The sequence below is a fragment of the Amblyomma maculatum genome, chromosome 3 (genome assembly GCF_055883805.1).
Source record: "Amblyomma maculatum isolate TAMU_Amacu chromosome 3, ASM5588380v1, whole genome shotgun sequence".
Lineage (NCBI taxonomy): Eukaryota > Metazoa > Arthropoda > Arachnida > Ixodida > Ixodidae > Amblyomma > Amblyomma maculatum.
In genome coordinates, this window is record NC_139346.1 from 152,967,194 (window position 1) to 152,980,540 (window position 13,347).

General features: G+C 45.8%; 1 protein-coding gene across 6 annotated transcripts in view; it reads right to left on the reverse strand.

The window, feature by feature from the left end:
- Positions 1-13,347, reverse strand: part of Gug (arginine-glutamic acid dipeptide repeats grunge) — a 72,964-nt gene that overhangs the window by 46,729 nt on the left and 12,888 nt on the right. For all 6 annotated transcript variants that reach the window (XR_014706116.1, XM_084598263.1, XM_084598265.1 and 3 more), the window contains exons 4-8: positions 12,173-12,253; positions 11,797-11,941; positions 9,439-9,534; positions 8,970-9,166; positions 5,025-5,189 (exon numbers count right to left, since the gene is read on the reverse strand). Coding sequence is in view for 5 of the 6 variants with exons in the window: in XM_084598263.1 (XP_084454389.1) it covers positions 5,025-5,189; positions 8,970-9,166; positions 9,439-9,534; positions 11,797-11,941; positions 12,173-12,253 (684 nt within the window). In the remaining variant the exon portion in view is untranslated. The remainder of the gene's footprint in view (positions 1-5,024; positions 5,190-8,969; positions 9,167-9,438; positions 9,535-11,796; positions 11,942-12,172; positions 12,254-13,347) is intronic.

Here is a 13,347-nt window from a genome sequence, read left to right on the forward strand (position 1 = left end):
AACTGCCAAAAACCGCTTGGATCATAGTCTTATCTGATAAAACACCTGCATGATGGTTTGGTTTGGTTTGTGGGGTTTAACGTCCCAAAGCGACTCAGGCTATGAGAGACGCCGTAGTGGAGGACTCCGGAAATTTCGACCACCTGGGGTTCTTTAACGTGCACTGACATCGTACAGCACACGGGCGCCTTGCTTTTCGCCACCATCGAAAAGCGGCCGCCGAGGCCGGGATTCGATCCCGCGTCCTTGGGAACAGTAGTCGAGCGCCGTAACCACTGCGCCACCCCAACGGATGTCTATATATGAGATGAAACCCAAGTAAGAATGACGTTTTTTTCCCCAGATCCCTCGATTTCGTCAATTGCTTCATTTTGCACACATGGTTGGGAAAGCCTCCGTTATAGTTTTCGCACTGCGATGGAGTAGCAGTGGTCTCGCCACAAAACGGCATCATCATGCTTTGAGGATGCTTCACAGCACAGTACAATGTGATGAAGCAAGCAGTGCGGTGAAACCGCAGCCCGAACACGCCATTTCAGCGTACTAGAAGCAGCATGCGGAAACACGCAAGGGATATATGCATCGAAGTTACAACAGCGTAACGCGATTTCAATATAAAGAAAAATGATGCGCCACACAGCACTTGAAAGAGTGCAATTTACAAATGCGCATCCAGTAGCAGTTGTGGGATGGCATGAAATCCATGAAAGTGAAACTGAAACTATGCGACTGGGCTGTACTGGCATATAAATTTCTCTTGAGGAAAGTTCTTAACATCTGAAAGAGGCAGCCAACTTTTATATACCTGATGAAAAAAAAAACAGTTGGCCGAGCCTGGCTTCCCGCTGAACCGGTTGTTTTGCATTTTTTCTGCAAGAGCTGCTGTAGACTTGCATTTTTAATTGATGCCCACAGGAACAATCTTTCCAGCAATTGCATAAGAACAGGTTGAACAAGTCTAGGAACGCATGTGTACCAATAAGTATAGGGCATAAATAATTCGTCCTAAACCATGTGCCCAGTTCAGATGTAACAGGTTAGCACAGCTGTTGTACAGCTTCGCATATATAAAACACCAGTAACGAAATGGGCGATGCAGCATGATTCTTTTCATATAAATGCAATTGCATGCGCCTGTCGAGGAGGCGTATCGATGGTGACACGTCGCTATCGACATTAAACCTGCCCATGGCATCATCATTGATATACAGTCGAACCTCGATATATCGAACAGCGCGGTGATTGCAAAATAGTTCGATATAGCCGGAATTCGATATACAAAATCACATAGAAAACGCGTCAAAAACTAGTACAAATCAATCAATGAACCAATCGTGGCACAGTGGCGCAATAAATACTCACTTGAAGTTTCAAACAAAGTATTTATTCCTTTGGCTTAACTGGGCCCTCGAAAAGTACTGTAGCAGCGTAGCTTGCTTCAAATTGGCAACCGCGTGCTTAACCACGGCGTCCTCAACATAGTCTAAACGGTCCACAAGCGATAGTCCAGCGCCTTCTATTGCGCCGCAGTAGCGGCGTACAAGGTCCAAAGCAGCTACAGCCTCAGTTGCAGTCGGGAGCGGGGCAGCGCTTACGGGATCAACCTCGGCAGCGTCTTCGTTTGGCCGCTCAGCAGTAACTTCCAACGCAATCTCTACATCTGTCAACTCCGCCACTGTTCCGGTGCTGTCATCACCGCCAACGAAGTCATCAATGCACATGCTGTGTGGCTCAGCACCGACAAAGCGCTCCAACTGGCTCCAGGTTTCTTCGAGCTGGCATTCTTCCTCTGTGCCGTCGTCCAACGCTGATTCTTCAGTTGCTTGCTCGGAAGCTTCTTCAATGCGGCTTACAAAACCCGCATGCCGAAAGCAGTGAACTACTGTCGACTGCTTGACGCTGTCCCACGAGGCTTTCAGCATTTGAATGGCACCCAAAAGGTCTATCTTTAGCTCTTGGCCCATCCGCAGCTTGAGAAGCAAAATGTCGATCAGCCGACGTTTATAAATGGATTTGAAAGCGCGAATAATGCCCTGGTCCAATGGTTGCAGCTTCGACGTCGTGTTCGGCGGCAAAAACTTAATTTCAATGTTGCTCAGCTGGACATCAGTGTGGTGTGCTGTGCAACTGTCAACGATGAGGCAAACCGTCCGGCCTTGAGGCGCCAGCTCCGAGTCCCATGCCTTCAACCATTTTTGGAATATCTCCCGAGTCATCCACAATTTCTTGTTCCATGCGTATGTCACCAGAACACTGGGGCAGTTGCGCATGCATCTCGGGGTTTGGAACTTGCCTATGACAAGTGGCCGCAGCTTCGTGCTGCCGTCCATATTCGCAGCCAACAGAACTGTAATACGAGCCTTGCCTTGCTTGCCGCCGTGGCACTTGTCTCCGCGCGCGTTGAGCGTTTGTCGCGGAAGCATTTGCCAGAACAGGCCCGTCTCGTCAGCACTTAATATCTGATTGGGCTCATACTTGACGAGAATCTTACGCCACTCTTCTTCAAGCCACTTCTTGATCTCGCCTTCATTGGCGTCCTCACTTTCCCCCGAGACTGTCTTCCCGACAATGTTAAAGCGGGCCTTAAAACATTGCAGCCAACCGCTGCTGGCATTGAAGTTCTCGGCACCGAGAATGAACGCAAAGTTCTTGGCCTTCTGTTGTATCATCGGTCCCGATACAGGAATATTCCGGGCCCTTGCGTCGATGAACCATTTGTGCAGCGCCTTCTCAACGTCTTCAAAGGCAGCTTTGCGCACCCGCCGCGTGCCTGAGTGCTGGTTTTGTTCCGCCTTGGCCTTTATGTCACTCTTGTTTTTCCTCCTCCTGCTCCTCGGTATGCTGAAAGCTTCAGCGACGCTTGACTTTTTTTCACCATTTTCAATGCGGCGGATCACTTCCAATTTCGCAGCAAATGTCAGGGTCGTCCGCTTCTTCGCGTTTGCAGCCATCACAACACCGACCACGCCGTGACAGGCCTAGGCCACCTAGGCTGCCTAGGCCACACACGATAACAACGACTGGCGCAGCACAAGTGGCAGCGCCGAGACGCGGTTAGTCGACAAACTAAATCAGGCTAGCCACCCTAGCCCGGCCAAGCCACCGCGTGCATACGCCGCTACGTTCAAATGGCGCCCCCAGCGCGACCGATGTATGCAGCGATCGTGCGCAGCAGTCGGGAACGCCCATCGCACCGCCGCTATCTTCGAGGACGTTGAGGGAAAGCTCGCCTCCTGTCAACAGAGTGCACATGGTTTGGGGTGGCGGAGTTCGATTTATCCATTTGGAAACCGACGCCATTCGAAATAAAAAATTAAAAATGCATGCGATTTTCCGCGTGTTCGATATAATCAATACTTCGATATATCTGTGTTCGATATATCGAGGTTCGACTGTACTGTGAAGCACATCCTGAAATTATCAACAGCCAAATGTACTGACACCCCAATCGAAGGTGTTTTTAAAGACATCCTTTCTGTTATCGATATAAGCAATAATACATCAAGGATAAACTGTGATATATAACTGCATCTTCATCCTACGCAGTTAGAGTTTCAAACATCGAACTACCGTATAAAGGCGTTTAAGGGCCGCACTTTTTTTCACCAATTCGAGAGCCAATTTTTAGGGTGCGGCCTATATACGTGACATACAAAAACTTTTTCTTTTTTTCCTAAGTAAAAACAGACCTTATCAGCGAATATGTGGCATTTATTTACCATTCAATCGTCACTAGCAGAGTCTTCTGACTCCAAGCTGGTGCTGTGCTCTGGTGCAAGTTCACTCCACAAATCATCTTCAGCCCCATTTCAACTGTTTGAAATCCCAGCTACCTTGAAACTATGGGATACAATTTCCATAGACAGTGTTTCACGCAGACAAAATTCAGCCAAACACAGTCGCAAGCGGTGCCCTCTTCAGCCACCCGGTCTGCGTCTAGTCGTGATTGCCGTTTGCCATCCATTCTTAGTACTGCCTTCGGAATTCAACCTTAAGAGGCCAATTGATGCTGACGTCCAGGGGTTGCAGCATGCCGGTGAGGCCGCCCGGAATAACGGCCACGCCTGTGCGGAAGTGACCGCGGAAGCTGTCCTAAACGAGCAGCGATCGTTTGGCCGACATGGTGCCTGCATGATTCGGCCAAATGCTTTTTATCCAGTCGAGCGCAAGCTCATCGTCCATGTCCGTTGCAGCATGTCTGCTGTCAACGCATCGCCATTGTTCCGCACTTCCATTGCATAGCGAAACAGCTCTTCTTCCAGTTCGGGATACTTGCACAGCTTATAACTGGCGTTCTTCAACGCATCCTTCTGGTTGCACCATCTTCGCATGCACTTCTCGTGCATGTCAAATTTTCTGCCCGCTGCACGCTTGCAGTGTTCGAGGGCTAACTCCACTACCTTCAGTTTAAAGCCTGCAGTATACCTACCAATATGCTTACCCATCGTACTACAATGGCAATGCTCAACGGCAATTCACGAAAAATAAAGCAGAGAGCCCACAAGAGCCAGAATTATGGCGTGCGACCACGCCAACCACACTACCACTACTTACGTGCCTTTGACAATCGGCAAAACAAAGCCGGAGTGACCGGAGCTGGCGATACCGATGCCGATATGAATTGTGAAAGTTCGCGGCAGAAGGAATATGATAATATGATGATGACGATGACCCGCAATTTCGTGCGCCATCCATGGGCGGCATCCGGAAGCTTCTGTGCGCGTGCATTTCGAAGGCTATTCCCGCGTGGGTCGTGGAAAGTTTAGGTGCGGCCCATACATGAATCTTTTTTTTTTTTCAATATTTGCTTCAGGAAATAGGGGGTGCGGCCCTTACACGTGTCTATACGGTATATGGCTGCGACATCACAGACGAGTTGAGGTCACATGTTTATGACTTCAGCTTTAAGACAGGCTTGCGTAAGAACAAAGAAACAAAATTAACAAAGTAGCTACCCTATTTTTGCATTAAGTTAAAAAAAAATCTTCAATTAAAAAAAAAGAAAAAAAAAAAACGTTATGTACCTTTTTCTTATCCTTGTCAGTGTTGCTGACAGCAGGTGACTTTCGGTCTCCAGCAGGCGTCCGGTTGTTGGCAGCGAGTGCTCCTCCATCCACATTCTCTGGACTTGTCCCATCTCCTCCGCTATTGCTACCATGTTTACTCCTGCCTTTCGTGTGGTTCTGGTTCTGCAAAAGAAAATAAGAGAGAAAATTAAAAGACAAAGGTGCCCGAGACAACTTGGGGCAACCGACAAGTGGCACTTATTAAAAGGACTCTGTCTTTTGTAGAACAGTGGAAAGCTTACCACCCAAAGTCCTGAAGCCTGCAGTTCGGTAAGGCTTACAAACATGACTAAACCATGTAAATCTGTTCATCTCAACAAACGAGTATTTAGAGACTATTAGTAAGCCTGTAATGACAAAAGCACAAATCAGGAGGAGTTCACATCAGAATGCCTCCCGAGCGTGCTGAAATATGCTTTCAGATGTATTGCATAACCAAGTAGTCAACCTCTACCACAACTGCTCCTCTGCTGCAACAGATCCTGGCAAAAATATTAATAATAAAAAAGAGAAATTTCATTTCAAAAGAGCACAATGCGTCAACTACACATTACATGCAAGACTAGACTGCCTTCATACACAAGCTTAAAACTGTTCTAGGCATTTTTTTTTTTTTTTTTTAAAGTGCCGCTACATTATTTTTTTCTTACAAAACGCAAAACTATAACAATCACCTATCGGTCACTTAATGCTGCAGAATGGTTACCGAGTAGCACTGAGAGTCTGCACCTACGAGGAGACAATCAATATTTGAGACAGAAATTCGATGCAAGCATCAGGTGTTTGGCATGCAACTAGAGAGTTATTTATTTATTTATTTATTTATACAATACTGCAGGCCTCGTTGCGGCCCAGGCGAGAGGGGCATACAAAGTACAGATTAATTACATTTGCAGATGTAAGAGCAAAAGGGCCAAATGAATAGTGTGCACAATAGCAATACAGCCTACCAGTTGCGATAACAAAATGGGTAAAAAGAACACTCGGTCTTGTAACCAAACAATTCCCGAAACAAAAAGTGAGGAGTAAATGTACAAATGAACCGTCAGTATAGTTTAAGGGGTGACGCGACCTTTGAAAACTGAAAAATCGCGGAAGAGTCGATTTTTGGAAGATTATATATTCCGGTAGTATGTCTTATAAACTACCATTTCTGTAATTATCAATGCCCAACTCGCCGTAGAAATACTCGAAATTAATTATTTAACAAGCAGCGGCAGCCGCGGAGCAGCGAGCAAGCGTCGAAAATTCCCAAACTTCGCGCACGTGCCATTCCTCTCCCGCCGAACTGAGCGCCGCCATCTTGGTATTGTTTTGTTTGTGAATTCTTGCGCTTTCTGCTGCCACCCTCGGCGGCTGCAATGGCAGCGCGGTCGAGGCGTGGCTTGCTTCCGATTGGGAGCCTCGTGGCGGCTTTCAAGTTTCCTGCGCTCGAATTCAAGGCTGCGATTGGGAAAAGCGCGCGCTCCGCGAGAACGCGGGGGATCGGGCGACTACTATTGGTGCTGCGGCCGCTGATGCGTCGGTCTCTGCTGGCTAACTCCCCGCGTCGTCTGCTACGGCTCTTTGCTTGCTGTCGTTGGCTGTCTTTGTACTTCGTGCGTTCTGTTCGCCTTACGCCATTTTTGCGATCGCCGGATTTACGATCTTTCGTCGTGCCCTCTGAACGGTTTCGTGCAACGTGTTAAACGTTGCGTGGTCGCTCATGATGCCTCGAGATGCTACACAGGTTCAGTGCAGACTTGGCTAGCTTTTTTTTTTTCTTTGTTCTTTTTTGTTCTTTGTTTTTTCCTTTCGGCGCTGATGCCGCGGGGGATAAACCGGGAATCCGCTTGCTGCGTCTGCGCCCATCATGCTAGGGCGAAATGCCACAGGGGAATCTGGAATGCCGATTGTCGCGGCTTGCAGAGCACAGGATCGACGGATCTCAGCATGTGGAAGCGGTCCACGGCACCAAGGCGTTCGCTGTAGCCGATAGGCTAGTCACACAGATGTTCGTTGTAGCCGAGACGAAGCGCCATAGCCCTAATGTATATTTTGACAGTCGCACCGGACTTGTTCGTGACAAGAGAGTGTTCATCTTACGTGGGGCCGGTTTAAGTGGGCTCGACTGTACCTGAATAAATTTTGAGGGCAAGGCAAGCCCATGTATTCAAAATATTATGTCTGGAATTTGTCATAATTAATATGATTAATCAACATAGGTCTAATTGATAACAAAAGCTCCAGTGCTGTGCTATTTTTCAGCAATAAAATTTAGAAAAAGGGCTTTGTCTTGCCCTGAGGAACTTATCTAGGAATCAGCATGACAAATTGCACAATGCCAGTGCCTTTCGCAATTTCTCCAGGCTTGACATAAAGGACCTATTCGAACCAATTTGATATTCTTCTGTAACTTGAGAACTAGCATGCACAATTCTATGAAACTTGGTGGTTTTTCATTTGTTAACGTCATGAGCCTGTCCTGAAAATTTCATCATAGTAACTTGAGAAACAAAAAAGTTATTGTTCTCTCAACCTTTGAGAGCCGTTTTCTCGGAATCAATTTTTTGCATGTTGTGGCTGCTAGGGAAAATCATAGCTCAAGAACCGCTTATTGGATTTTAATGAGGTTTTTTTTGCTACATACCTAAGTAAATTTCTGAGGGCAAGACAATTTCTTTTTTTCAGAATATTTCATGTGTAATTAGGGGCAGTCAATTAAAATATCGTTAAGTCAGGTGTAAATTTTAACACTAAATTTGGGGCTGTACTAAAATTTTTCAGAGAGGAAATTTGGAAAAAGGAAATTGTCTTGCCCTGGGGAAACTATCCAGGAATGGCCATGACAAATTTCACACTGCTAGCAGATTTTGTAAATTCTCCAGGCCCGCCCCTAGGGACCTATGTAAACTATCTTGATATACTCCTTTAACTTGAGAACCGATGAGCCCAGCTCCATGAAACTTGGTAGTTCTTCAAATGTGAGTACTATGAGCATACCCTGAAAATTTCATTCGAAATACCTCAAGAAATAAAAAAGTTGGTGTTCAAGGGTAGCCTCCCCCCTTAAGCAGTGAGAAGGAATATAGCACAAAGATCGATTTGAGTTACTAATTCACAAGAAAATGAAATCAGTAATTCAAACGGTCAATGGAATCAGTACTGTTTAGTAGCGACTGAGGTAAATTATTCCAATCAGTTATAGTGCGTTCAAAAAGAAAAAGATACAAATACATAAATCCTCGCACGTCTCCTCATAAATCCTCCTCATAAATACATAAATCCTCGCAGCATGTAAGCTACATGTGGGAACAGAATTTTTATTACTGTTTCGAAATAATGCTGTAGCCATTTTATCACGTTAGGAACAATTTGTACAGCCTTTATCAAAAGTTTACAGCCCAGAGGGTCTGCTTTTAAGCCATATAATATGACTTCTGTAATAATCGTGCAAGTCCTAGCCATTGGAGAGAGTAGGACGAAAAATCTTCTTGCCTTCAGCAAGTATGAAAACCTGGGAATGCATTACGAGCCGCATAGTATCGCTCTGAAGTAGACACCCTGGGCAGTAAACTTTTGATAAAGGCTGTACCTTGAGTTTAAATGTCTTTTAAAATCACTTATAAAAATATACAAAACCGTTTTCAACATTGCATTTCTTTTTCTTTCTAGCACGTAATCATGTGTCATTTGTGATCATTTATAGTGTTTTCTTTTTTTCCATTGTTCCTGGCTATGAAAGGATGCTAATTAATATACCTTGAGGACCAATCAACCTATCATAAATCAAAAGCCTATCACTGAAGAAGCTGAATAAGCATACATGGGACCGTCCGGTCTCATCACCAAGCCTCACTGGGCAAGAGATACTTGACACCAATCCAAGATCACCAAGCACGTGAGGAAGAAAAGGGAGCAAACCTCCTTGTTTCGTCGAGTGCGCATGACATGCTTTCCATTGAGCGCATCCCCTTCGACAGGCTTAAAGAGGAACGGCGGGGCCCCGTCTCCCTCACTGGCTGCGAGGGGTCGCACTGCCTCGGTGCCCTTCTTCTGTTGGCAGCAGTCCCAGCAAAGCACAGAGCCTTCCTTCCCCGTCTGGAACCACTCCTTCGAGCCTGACGACAAACAAACAGAGGGGCAAGTCAGCTGGTACTTTAAAAGGCGACAAAAAAAAAAAAAAAAACAATGCAGATTTCACAAAGTGAGGCCTCGGTCCCAACAAGGGCATTAAAAAAGCTCGTCAGTGGGAAGGTTGGCATGACATGCCCTATAAAACAACTCGAGACACTGAAGTGGCAATGCTTGCAGCATGCACTTCTGTGGCCTGCAACAAATCAGAATGGCACTAACTTGTGAAGGGCTTGCAAAGAAGAGTATCTGCACTCACTGGTCGCAAGGCAACTGTGGCACATGTAGGCGGGCACTTCCCGGGAATCAGAATCATCAGCAGACTCCTCTTCTTCGCTCGCTGAACTCGCGTCCGCTGCAACAACACAAGAGAGATCCCAGCGCCAATCTATCCACATACATTGCGTGTTGAACAGGGAAACTTTGTGCACCTTCACCTGCCAGTCTGCGGACAAGCAGCAAATATCTGGTAGACACACATTGTAGCTCACATTGCTCACGCCTCGCGTAATGCTAAACTAGTGCCGCAGGAGTTGGTGCTCAGATCAAGGTTGAAGCAAGCAGTGCTTTGGGCACCGCCAATCGTAGAAGGTCTGAATTTGTTACCGCTACACTGTAAACACAATAACTCACTCTAACTCTCTCTATAACTAAATTAAAATTAGGCTCTAGCTGATTTCTGAGTAACCTCCAGCAGCAAAGCAGGCTACACGACAGCTGCTACAAACCTTTTGTAGGGAATTTTTAAGGGGAAATTTTGAGAGTTCGATATAAGCAATAGTTCAATATATCCAGGATCGACTGTACCATAGTGCAAAATAACCTAACATATGATGCAAATGAACTCACCCTGGCAACCAGCCAACTCCACAGTCCCAAGCTGGGACCAAGAAATGGCTGCAAAGGCCACCGATAAACATATTCAATGTGTAGAATGAATGCTTTTGAACGCTTGCCCAAAGCATAATTCCTTGAAACGGAGCCAGTGATTTAATATTAAATTTAGAGAATTGTTTTTGATAACTCGCAAGAAGGTTTAGTGGTGTGTAGTGGTGATTTTTAGAACTCTTCTCTTTAATGCATATGCCAAGAGTAAGGCAATTTCATGACAGGACACTAGAGGATGCTATTCGCTGCAACCACAACGGCCACAACAATCACGGTTGAAAAACAATGCATAAAGTAGGTGGCGTCTATAGCGCTGTCCGAAGCCGCTTTTGTACAACCTTCAAATTTCGATCAAAAGCGCAGCAGCAGTGTAGTCCCGCCCCGTCCTTGCAGCATTGATTGATTGTGTAGCCACAGCGTGTTAATTAAATGGAATGTAATACAAAAAAAAGAAAAAGAAATGAAAGGTCTGCACTGAGCCACATAACGAAAGTACAAAAGTTTGCAATGCTCATAGCACATAGCAGTGCCACCTGCTAGCGCGCTGTGGCCAACGACACTCTGCCCGTGCATTACTCCCTGGTCATCACTAGACCTAGTTTGTTTTGCATCAAAGTCAAGGCAGACGGCACTTTGGAACTGGCCGGCGTAACAGCAGGCAAGTCTATGAATAGCACTGCCTTACTATGAACTCTATTACTTCACACTAAAATAAAGATATTATTGAGTTCTGCGACTCAGCAGCAGCGGAGCTAGCATACAGGCTGACCAAGTGAGCCTGCTATGTGACTGGTTGTGGGTAGAAACTTGCTTGTATTACAGCTACCACTTCTACCAGCAACTTGGTATGGGTCAGCAATCCTCGACAGGGATTCATTATTGACGTTATTTTATCCCAGGGGTTATTATTTGCAGAACAACAAATCCTAGCATGCTTCTCTGGTGGCCCCTGTAGAGAGGCTGTTGGCACATAAGGTTTGAGGGAGGTTCGCTAGGAGAGGCAGTGCAGCTGTTGGACCATACCGGTTGCGCCCATATTGCCGCACCTTCAGATGGCATCTTAAACGCTGCGTTGCAAAAAATTATGATATAGTTTCAAATGCAACTTGCTCTGCCAATGATTACGTCAGTTCTTTTACTGCAACAGCTGGTTGCTGTGTGACAATGCAGACGAGAAGGTAGAAAAAGGCAATGACTAGTGAATGCGTGGGAGGGAAAAGATCCAATAGCTGCAAGTATGCAAACCGAACGTCAGCCAATGACACACTCATGGGCGAGGTGTCGTCCGAAGTTTCCTTTATCTTTTTTTTTTTTTTTCTTCTTTTTCTGGTGTCTCGGAGCATCGAGTTGAGGAGAGACAGGAAGAGTACCATGTTAATCGCCAATATCTCCGGTGTTAATGAAGCTAGTTGAAAAATTCCTGTGATGGAGTGACTAGTGAGGAAATGCCTATTTCTCATCCACTTCATTTAACCTTATTTTAGGCTTTTCATAATCCCTTTAGAGTCCCTTTTTCTTTTTTCCCCTGATAACAATGGCTCAAAACATTCTTTCCTCCTCTTGGAAAGGAGGGCTGTGCTGATTACTCCATCTTTGTGGCAATAAAAAAAAAAAATCACAAGGTATGGTGAAGGTTGACAAAAACAGATAAAAAAAAAAAAGAACATGCAAAGTTTGGTTGGGGATCGCATAAATTCCAGCGTGCTTTCTTTCAGTGTTTTAGACGCACCGAATTCATTCTGCGCCACTTTGGTCAGTCGGGATGATGGTCTGCTTCGCCGAAGCACGTTCTGCCGGCGGTGTCTCCGGTGAGGCCGGGAAGTCGCCGCGCCTGGGGTCTTCTTCCACAGGTAGTAGAACTCCACCAAGTCAGCCTGTGTGGTGGGCAATGAAGACACCGAGAAGTGCTTCTGCTTTTCAAGAAGTGAGTATGGGAAGCCATTAGCAGAACAGTACACACAGCCTATTTGTGCAGCATTTGACAAAAGGCTATTGAATAACTCGAGTACCGCGGCCAAAAGCAGGGACCACTTGTAATCGATGACATGGAAAAGGTAGCTGCTCATTTCGAACAAGAAATTAATAAATAATAAAGTGGCACTGACCGTCTCCTTGTGCGAAAGGAGCTCCTTGCGTATCTTGAAGAAGTTTTTGCCATATTGCCTCAGGCCCTTGACAAAGCGTTTCTGCAGAAAACAACGGCAAATGGACCAACGTGTCAAAAAAAAAAAAAAAAAATTCACGGGACGACCCCACCATCTGATGCGACAATTCTGCAAAAGCAGTTGGATTTCACTCTCACTGATTACAGTTATGCTTTTACTTCAATCCAGGGTTCCACACCCTGTGAGACCTAGGCCAATGCGAGAGCAAGTTGAGAGGGATGGTGGGAAGACCTGCTGTTCAACCTAACTCTGTACCGAACAACACTGACATATTTAACAGTACTGCTGTCTCCCAAGACTCAACTGCCACCTTTCACAAATTCTTACCACGAGACTAGGCTGTGGCCCAGTAACAAGTCCAAAACTCACACATTTCCACACCTTAACCTCCTATTTAAGCAGCACCGGACATAATATACCTACACATACTACTACTGCAACACCTATTCATCCTTAGACTCCACGAATAGAGAATACCACAACACTAGGGCCAATCCCTCTTATTTCAAACTCAACTCTTGCTCGGTAAAAATATTTGCTGACTGTCTTGAACCTAGATGACCAGGCCTAAAGAAGGGCACAGGCTGCTGGAACCTCTGCCTATGGAAAGTGAAGGTTTGTTTGTACATATTGGTAGCTGTCGGGGTAGAGTTGAGGCAAAAAGCGGCAAAGTTTAAAGTGGTTAAACCTAGCACAACACATAAAGGCTCTAGTTTGGCACAGTTTCTTGGTGGATTTGGCAGATGTAGTCGTATTTACCACTGTTTTTTCACACCACTTTAATTTGGGGGCACTCTAACTCCTCTCGCAAGGGTATGGCATGACAGTGTTAACAGCACCCCTTTTGCCAACTCCTTTTACAGATCCCTGCTCACTTACATGCACTCGCTACTAACCTTGCAATCTGTGCCTCTATTATCCCACATGTACTAATTAGGGTGCAGTAGTACGCCACTAGATTACAGAGACCGCCCGCTGCAGATATGATGCCCCACTTATGTCAAGCCGTAAAAATAAGCCTGCGTGGCCCGAGGCAGCACGTCTATCTGAGGATCCTAGGGTCGCGCGAAAGCTGCATCCTAATGTCACCCTCCCATCTCAATGGCAAAGCATAA